Raw genomic sequence first — 9,156 nt, 5'->3', positions numbered from 1 at the left:
GACAACTAAGTCTGGGTGTGGTGGCACATGCCTGTAATCCCAGGTCTTGGGAGGCTGTAAACAGGAAGATCACTATGAGTCCGATGTAGTAGTGAGACCCTGAACACCCTGTAGACCCTTCTCTAAAATACAGGGAAAAAAAACAAAAACAAAAACTAAAAAAACAAACAAAACCCCCCCCAACAACCTGGCTTTCCATATTCCAAAACTAAAACTAGGTACAGGTTTATCATCATGCACTGAAGTAAAAATGATTAAAGTTCTAAACATTAAAGCAGAAATACTAAATGTATTAGAAGAGAAAATAGGTGGAAATCTTGAAGCTGTAGGGGTAATCCAAAAATGGGAATCTGAGATGAATACATATTTCTCAAAGGAGCAAATACAAATGGCAAATAAATACATGAAAAAATGTTCCACAGCACTGGTCATTCAAGAAATGCAAAGTAAAACAACACAGATTCCATCTCACTCCAGAAAGAATGGCTATCATAAAGAAGTCAAGTAATGACAAATGCTGGAAAGGCTGTGGGGAAAAAGGAAGGCTTCGGGGCTGGTGAGATGGCTCAATGGTCTAAAGCACCTACTTAGAACAAGCTTAGCAAAAAAGCACAGGGACCACGGTTCAATCCCCCAGCACCACATGCCAGCCAGCCCCACCCCCTGGTGGGCTGAGCTGGCCTCCCCCCACAAATAAATAAAAATTAAAAAAAAAAAAAAAAAAGGAAGGCTTCTCCACTGTTGGTGGAAGTGTAGACTGGTACAACCACTATGGAAGTTAGTGTGGAGATTCCTTAAAGAGCTAGTATTAGAGGTCCCATCTGACCCAGCTATTCCCCTTCTGGATATTTTTCCAAAAGAATGGATAACATCATTCCACAATGATATATGTGCCCTGATGTTTATAGCAGCACGATTTGTAAGAGCTAAATCATGGAAACAACCCAAATGCCCATCGCCTGAGGGATGGACAAAAAGATGTGGTATTTTTGTACAATGGAGTATTACTTGGCTATAAAGAAAGGTAAATTTCAGGCTTTTGTGGGTAAATGGATGCAACTAGATACTCATAAGTGGAATAAATCAGACCCACAAGTGTAAACATCATATTGTCTCTCTAGTGTAAGAACCTGAAGGAATAAATAAAATCTGAATGGTACAATAGATATAGTACAATCAAAAGAAACTGAACATAAGACATAAACAATTGAGATGAGGGAATGGAGAAAGGATTGGAAAAAAGGAAGGGGAAAATTATTTAAGTATATACATAGAATTGATAAGATGATTGTACTACTAATTTCTTTCAGTTTTTTGAAGGTAGCTGTTAATATTTAAAAATTTTATGGGCCGGGGAGATGGCTCAGTAGAATAAAAATTTTACCTTCACCGATTTTATAGGTGAATAGCTGTAATCTAAGCAACTACACTGAAGACAGCAGTGTGCAATATATCAACCACTGTTGAATACCTTTCATCTCGCTTTTGGTTTTTAAAATGCGTATCATTTCTAATGTCTTATCTATCATTTTTATGCTCTCTTTAAAATAAATTTTAGAAATAATAAAAAAGGATGAGAAAAAAGACGAAGTTTATTGAAAGGAAGAGTTAATGTTCAATTATTCGATCAGTCTTGCATGCCTATAGCTGGTAATCCGAGCAACAAATTTGATGATAACAATATGTAATATAACAACTATTTTTAATTCTCTATTCTTGTTTTGAAATTCTGTACCATTTTTATTGTTTCACGTTGCTTTGTTTTTGTCTTTGTTCTTATTATTTGCTTTTGCTTTTTCTTTCAAATAAATTTTTAAAAAATTATAACATTGGACCATATACTCTTTTTTTTTTTGTGGTAGTGGGGATTGCACTCAGGTCCCTGTGCTTGCCAGACAAGCACTTATTCCACTGAGCTATCTCCCCAACCCACTGTACCATATACTCTTTTTTTTTTTTTTTTCAGAACCAGGGATTGGACTCAGGCCCTTGCACTTGGCTGGGAAATACTTATTCTACTGAGCCATCTACCCATCCCCACCATATATTTTTTTCCCCATCATATATTTTTGATGTAACAGAACCAGTCTCTCTTCCTACCTCCCTTCCCTTTCTCTATACTTTAGAATACTCAACCCAAACATTTTTTAGTAATTTTCACTGGAAATAAGGCATTTTTCAGCAAAAATCAGTAGTAGATGTGTTCTCAAGTAAGGCATTTGGTGGAGCATGTAAAATTGAGGAAAATTGAAGGTTGGTGTTATTGCCAGTAATGATGATCATTTAATGCAAGGAGACTGAAAAAATGTAAACCAAATTTATTTTCACTAATTTCAGCTATAGAGAAAAAAAGCCCAGCATAACCATTTTTACAACATCTAAGATAATGTTTTAAAAAGAGTTAAAATGGCCAGAGAGGTAGCTCAGGGGCTTAAATTAAGTGCTTGCCTGGCAAACACAGGATCCTGATTTTGATCTCTGGTACCAAAAAATAAAAAATAAAGAGTCAGAAATTCAAATCAATAATGTTTTTCTTTAATCAGCTTTCCAAATCCCATGGTCAAAAGAAGGTAAATCAGGCAGCAGTTCCAGAGCCCCTTAGCTGGGCAGGCATATATATGTTTTCTGGTTTGGAAAGTGGAGTGATCTTCATCAGGGTGGAAAAGTCTTGTATCTCCATCAGCTTCTAGGTAATCAACTTTAATCTTTGGAGTAAATAATAAATAATTTAATTGACCACAAGCAGAGGAGGAGGCCACACGCTGTTAATAACAGCAGGCAAAATCTTTTAAAAGCTTAGGTTCATTGGTTTGTTTATCAAATATTACTGGGGAAAACGTTTGTGAGAATCAAACTCAGACCTGAAGACAGCATCTGCAGGATTCTTGGCGCTTTCTTGGCGCTATAGGAAGCTAGACTGCTGGAGCAGCTGGACCAGCTGCTACCGGCTCGGGAGACACTGATTCCCAACCTGGGGTTGGGTGTTACGTGTGCTTACACTGACAGTGCGTTTACATGTGAGGTTGCAGTGGAGGTCTCCCCTACAGCGCCTCCCTCTTAACTGGCTCTAGGAATATTGTCCAATGCGAAGCTTGACATTTCGGAACGTGATTCGGATAACATTTGGTTCGCAGTCAGGAGTGTCTGGGAAGTGCGCCGTGGATCCAGGGGCACTTGGAATTCTTGCTTCCTTCCCCTGCTTTGCGCATCACTACTCTACTCTGAGTCCTGAGACAGCTGCTGTCTGCCCAAGGTGTTTAGCTGCACCTGGTGGCGAGACAGAGGAAGAACGCGGCTTGTTCGTCCTACCTCAACAGGAGCCAGATCTGCTGACAAGGTTGTAATTCTGGACTCTCTTTGTCCAATGATATGTGGAATAAATGCCAACTTAACTTAGTTCACATAATTATAAGACATAAATTTAGGAAGGAGAGAAACTAGCTGAACTTGGTATGATGAAAATTCATTTTATTAAAAAGCATTAAAACACTGTGTATGTAATTTTGCTGGACAATTAACTTCAAGCAGAAAACAAAAAGAGTTTAGGTTTATAAAGGGGTTTTAACCAGAAATATGCACCTTTCTGCTCTTTTATCTAGTGAAATGTTTAGCTAGAGTTAGGGAGCTGCTCTGAATTACAGTGAAAAATGTGTATTTCATACAAATTTGATTTCTCTTTGTCATCACCAATATACAAAAACACTGATGAATAAATTGTTCTGTTTGATGATTTAAAGTGCTTAGGTTTTATGAAGCATGGTGGTACATGCCTGCAATCCCAGCATTCAATAGGCTGAAGCCAAAGAATTATTCTCAGTCAGGGCCAGCCGGGGTTACATAGTGAGTTCAAGGCCAGCCTGAACTATATAGTCTCAAAAAGAAACTAACCAGGGGGCTGGGGAGATGGCTTAGTGGAATAAGTGCTTCCCTGGCAAGTGCAAGGGCATGAATTCAATCCCCGGTTCTGCAAAAAAAAAAAAAAAAAAGAAACCAAACAAGCAAACAAAACAATGCCCTCCCAAACAATAGCAAAAAAGTTTTTAAAATATAAAAATAGTAGGATTTTAAATTTTATTTTATTAAATAAAAATTAAGCTGCATTCTATATGGACCCTTTATATGAATAGCAGCAGAACTGGTCCTACTACTGGAAATGACTAATAGCACATTTGTAATCTCTCCTCTTCAAATTCATCAAGGATAGAGATGGAAGGAAGATTAATTTAATAGGCTTGAAACAGACAAGAAAAAAGTGAATGTTTTATTTTCCTCTTTCCAGTGTGTTATAAGCTCAAGACTCAATATGTAGACCTGATGAATTTGCATCTTCCTTTCTACCTACTTCTGTGAACTTGTAGCAAGGGTATAGGTGTACATCAAGATTCCTTAACTTCTACATTGGACTCACAGGAAAAAGCGGAGGCAGAACTCCACTTCTGGGCCTAGTTAGATAGAACCATGTCAGTGGGTGACATTCTGTTGAGCTGTGTTTAGGTGGGCATACAAGGTGAAAGGGAAGAACCCAGCTGTGAAACTTCTCTCCTGGCAAATGAGAGGATATCGTACATGTAGTTTTGTTTTTTTAATTAATGCTACCCTGAATAATGTGTTAACTCCAGATTATGACAAGGATGTAAATGTAGGATTTGGTGCATTTTCCTAGCAGTTTTGTGTTTTTGTTTTTTGAGAGAGGGTCTCACTGTGCAGTTTAGGATGGCCTTGAACTCATGATGATCCTTCTGCTTTAGCCTTCTGACTGCTGGGGTTACAGGCATGAGCCACCACTTATGGCTCCTTTTGCATTTTTAGATCTGTGAATATATATGCTATCAGTCACCTATGAGACAGGTAGACCAGTCATGAGTGAGTCATTTGTAGGTTAGAAAATTAAGATACTGGCTGATGGTAGATTTGCTCAGTGTCCCATTCCATATTACTCACGAGTCTGAGACTAGAACCCAGAGCTCTTAACTTCTAGGCCAGTGCTTTTCTCCAACATCACCCTGAGTAGTGACAAGGCTATTAAGGGTATTAAAGGAATGCCTACTTTGACTTTGAATTACTGTTATGTCTCAAAGAGCTATTTTTTGGTGTACTATAGGAAGTAGATTGTTATTACCAACCAAGTTTTTAAGATGTCTGGTAAACAATATCCCCTCCCCCGAGAAAAATCTTACATTTATACACAAAAAGATGTGCAAAAAGATGTTAAATGCTATATTATTTCTAGTAGCAATAAAAATATAAAGAATCAGCTTAAATGTTGACCAACATAAGAATGGGCAAAGAGGTTAGCATGTATTTATATGATGAGAGATTGTTTATGTTAAGGTGACTGATAGCTTGTGTCTCTGTTACTCTTCTCTTGTTGCTGGGACAAATACCCAACACCCAAAATGAAGGAAGGAAAGGTTTATTCAGCTCATGGTTACTGGAGGTTTCAGGTCACACTTGGCTGGCTCTGAGGTAGAGTGGCACAGGGCAGAGAGCATCAGATCATGGTGGTGGCAAAGAGCAAAAGGAGCCAAGGGAGGAGCAGCAGCAACAATGGTGACAGAGAGCAAGTCTGTCCTCTGTCTCTCTTAGGTTGTATTCAGGCTATCCACCTGAGGCTAGGGAAAGTAATCACACCTATAATCCCAGCAGTACTAAAACCCATAATCCCAGTCTTGGATCGTCCATAATCCCAGTGGATCATGAGTTAATTGCAAACTCTAGAAGTCTCTGCCACATGACTGCATGGGGCTTTGGGGGGGGGACACCTAGAGACAAACAATAACAGCTTGAAAAATCATAATGCTGAGTGAAAAAAGTAATTTTGCAGAATAAAACTTGGAGCATGATATAATTTTTATAATTAAGCCTACAGAACCTGTATCTTATTCATGTGCACATCCACATATTTGACCAACATTAAGAAATAGACTAGAAGGACATGTACCAAATAGTGGCCACCTCATGAGAGGACTGGGATGGGACAGAGGTCACAAAAGGAATTCAAATCTTATTTATTTATTTATTTATTTTATGGAAGGGTCTACAGGGCATTCAAGTTTTCACTACTAGATTAGACTCATAGTGATCTGCCTCTTTACAGCCTCCCAAGAGCTGGGATTATAGGCACATACCACCATGCCCAGTCTCAATTGCCATTTCAGCATTCCCTGGGGGCAGGGCCATGGCCTGCATGGCAGGCCCAGGGATTGAACCCCTGGCCCCTATACCTACTTGCAGGCTCTTTAATCCACTGAGCTATTTGGCTAGCACTTTTTTAAAAATGTTTTTTACGAAAGGAATTCAAATAACTAATAAAGTAAAATAGAAACAATGACCAATTCCTTGGTATTTATTACTCTCAGAAGTTTTCTGTAGTTTTAAAAATATCTCAAAAAGTTGGGAATGGTGTTGGCAGATTAGGTGCTTTCACATCTACTTCTAGCAAAAATTCTATGACTATGATCAAAACAGGGTGCAGAATGGCATCCATGAAATTCCTGTCTACTAAGCACTCAGAATTTTGATGGTTTGGTCTCTTTTACATGAAATATTGCACGCAGGGAAACAGTGATCTTGTATCACACTAAGCAGATAAAACATTGTTCCTGGGAAGGCTATGGTTGGAATTGAAGAAAAGCAAATATATGTGATAGGTGGGCCTATTTGGTAATACTCTTCACTATAGCAGAACAAAGCCTTGAGCTATGGCGTTGGCTTCCCTGTTGCCTTGGGCATCTGACCTGGACTTGCTGTTACTGTCTCTGAATACAACATGTGATAACACTGTGAAAGAGTCATCACACATCATTTGCTATCTGACTGTTAACACTGTCTTGATATATTTCTAGGCATGAAAGGATGCATACCGGAAGACCCTATCGTGTGGAAAATGCTGAAAAATACTGCCTTGAGGATGATTTGGTCAATCTAGAGGTCCTAAATGAGGTGCGGACTGTTTAGTAGACAATGCTCATTGATGGCTTTTGTTTCACATGAATGGTCTGACCTTTCTGTTGCAGGCCATGTTCTTGTGAGGTCATTTGAAGATCTAATTATATAGCCACCAAATACTGGGTACACTCGGTTACTGACACTATGATCCTGTGTTGTGTTCGTTTATAGTCCCTGGGGTGGAGAGAAAGAATTTGGATCTTTCTAAGAGTGCTTTCTTATCATGGGCCTCTATGATGAATTCTATCCACTGAAATTAATTTCTCCTTAATAAAACTTTGTAGTTAACTATTAAGATAATTATTCTTCTTAAAGAAAAGTTATACTTAGCAAAGTAATGAAGTTATGCACTTGCATTCTAAATCTACAAATGATAATCATCCCTTTTTTCCATGCATGGTTAATGGAGTCTTTAATTACCCTGGACCTGCTTTTACTGAGTCCAACTCTGGGGACCTGTAACTAGCTTCGGCACTGCCGTCACCATCCTGTAACAGGAAAGCGCTGCTTTCCAGATTCCTGCCACATAGATTTTACATGCAACATTCTGAGAACCAAAATTGCTATGTTTCTGTGCTCTAAGTTAGGAGTGGCCTATTGAATCAAATTCTAAAGGGAACTTTGTCCCCCAGGGACAAATAAAATCTTTGTTGGATATCTATCTCTGTGTCCCAAACCAAGTCCTAATTATTCCAGCATATTTCCATTCTTAATTCATTCAACACAAATAATATATGAAACATTGCAGAACATTACAATCACTGTATGATTTAAATGTATATTTTAGTTTTTAGAGAAAAATATTGTAAAAATAAATTTGATGTTTTTAATTTATTTATTGTATTTTAGGGAAGGTTCTACAGGATGTTCAGGGTCTCACTACTATATTGGACTCATAGTGATCTTCCTGTTTACAGCCTCCCAAGAGCTGGGATTACAGGAGCCCGCCACCACGCCCAGTCTCAATTGCCATCTCATCGCGTCCCGGGGACGGGGACGGCATGGCAGGCCTGGGGATCGAACCCCCTGGCCCTTGTGCCTGTTTGCAGCTGCTTTAATCCACTGAGATATTTGGCCAGCCCTAAATTTGATGTTTTTAGAAACTCCACCTTGATTGAATACAGTGTTTATTCTCCGTACCATTTGTCCTCTCCTTAGGATACAATTCTTCATCAGCTGCAGAAGCGCTATGCAGACTTGCTGATTTACACCTATGTTGGGGACATCCTAATAGCCTTAAACCCCTTCCAGAATCTCAGCATATATTCCCCACAGGTAAGGGAGACCTTAAGAGCATATTGTTCCTTCGTGAAAAATTCAAAAATTGTAAGGGCTGGGCTGAGCTGGGCTTGGGGTACAACTCAGCAATAGAGAGCTTGCCTAGCATCCTCTCAGCCTGAGATTCCATCTCCTGCACTGGAAAAAGAATCACAGGGGCAAATAAAGATGTGTTAATAAGCCCACATCCCTCTAAGGGTGTATACTCGAAGCTACAGATAATAATGTAAAACGAATGGAGTTTTTACCTTTGGGGAGTGACTTTAGAGAGCAAGGTACACTCATAATAGCTGAAATTGTTGCGCCCTCACTGCACGCTGGGTACTGGATCATGCCACTTCTCACAACTTGGAGGCGGGGGCCACTCTGAGCCGATTTGGCAGGCAAGGACACTTAACATAGAGACGTTCACACCTTTGCGCCAGCTCATGAAGTCAGTAAATGCAGAGCTGCATTTTGAACTCTGGCAAGCAGATTCCAGACAGAGCCATTTAGGAGGCCACAGTCCCCTAACAAGTGACAAAGTCTTGATTTCCTGGGGTATGTGTAGTGAAAGCTATAGATGGTCTAGTGGAGAATTAGAATCTTCCTTTCAGTAAGTTATTTTTCCCTTCAGTTTTCCAGGCTGTACCATGGGGTGAGGCGTGCCTCCAATCCCCCTCACATATTTGCCTCGGCAGATGCTGCTTACCAGTGCTTGGTTACTTTCAGCAAAGACCAGGTAGGGCCTCACCTTCTTTTCTCTCCAAGTCACTGTAAGGCATTTTTTATCTTCCTCTTCAACTTCTAAGGCTTCCTGAAACCTTTCTGTCTCAATTGCCCAAGGAAATGACAAATGAAATTGCAGCTCTGAGCACCCAGAACATTGATAAAGCCATAGTAGCAGGAGTAGAGGAGTAGAAGAAACTACTTTTCAAGAAACATTAAGAG

General features: G+C 39.5%; 1 protein-coding gene across 5 annotated transcripts in view; it reads left to right on the top strand.

Annotated features, from left to right (window-relative positions):
- Myo3b (myosin IIIB) overlaps positions 1 to 9,156 on the top strand; it is a 472,753-nt gene that overhangs the window by 197,136 nt on the left and 266,461 nt on the right. For all 5 annotated transcript variants that reach the window (XM_023719169.1, XM_023719168.1, XM_023719167.1 and 2 more), the window contains 3 exons: positions 6,846 to 6,942; positions 8,107 to 8,223; positions 8,843 to 8,947. In XM_023719169.1, coding sequence (XP_023574937.1) covers positions 6,846 to 6,942; positions 8,107 to 8,223; positions 8,843 to 8,947 — 319 coding nt within the window. The remainder of the gene's footprint in view (positions 1 to 6,845; positions 6,943 to 8,106; positions 8,224 to 8,842; positions 8,948 to 9,156) is intronic.

The sequence above is a fragment of the Octodon degus genome, unplaced genomic scaffold, assembly GCF_000260255.1.
Source record: "Octodon degus isolate 3935 unplaced genomic scaffold, OctDeg1.0 scaffold00065, whole genome shotgun sequence".
Lineage (NCBI taxonomy): Eukaryota > Metazoa > Chordata > Mammalia > Rodentia > Octodontidae > Octodon > Octodon degus.
Note: the sequence above shows the minus strand (reverse complement) of the source record. Positions and strands in the feature narration are given on the sequence as shown.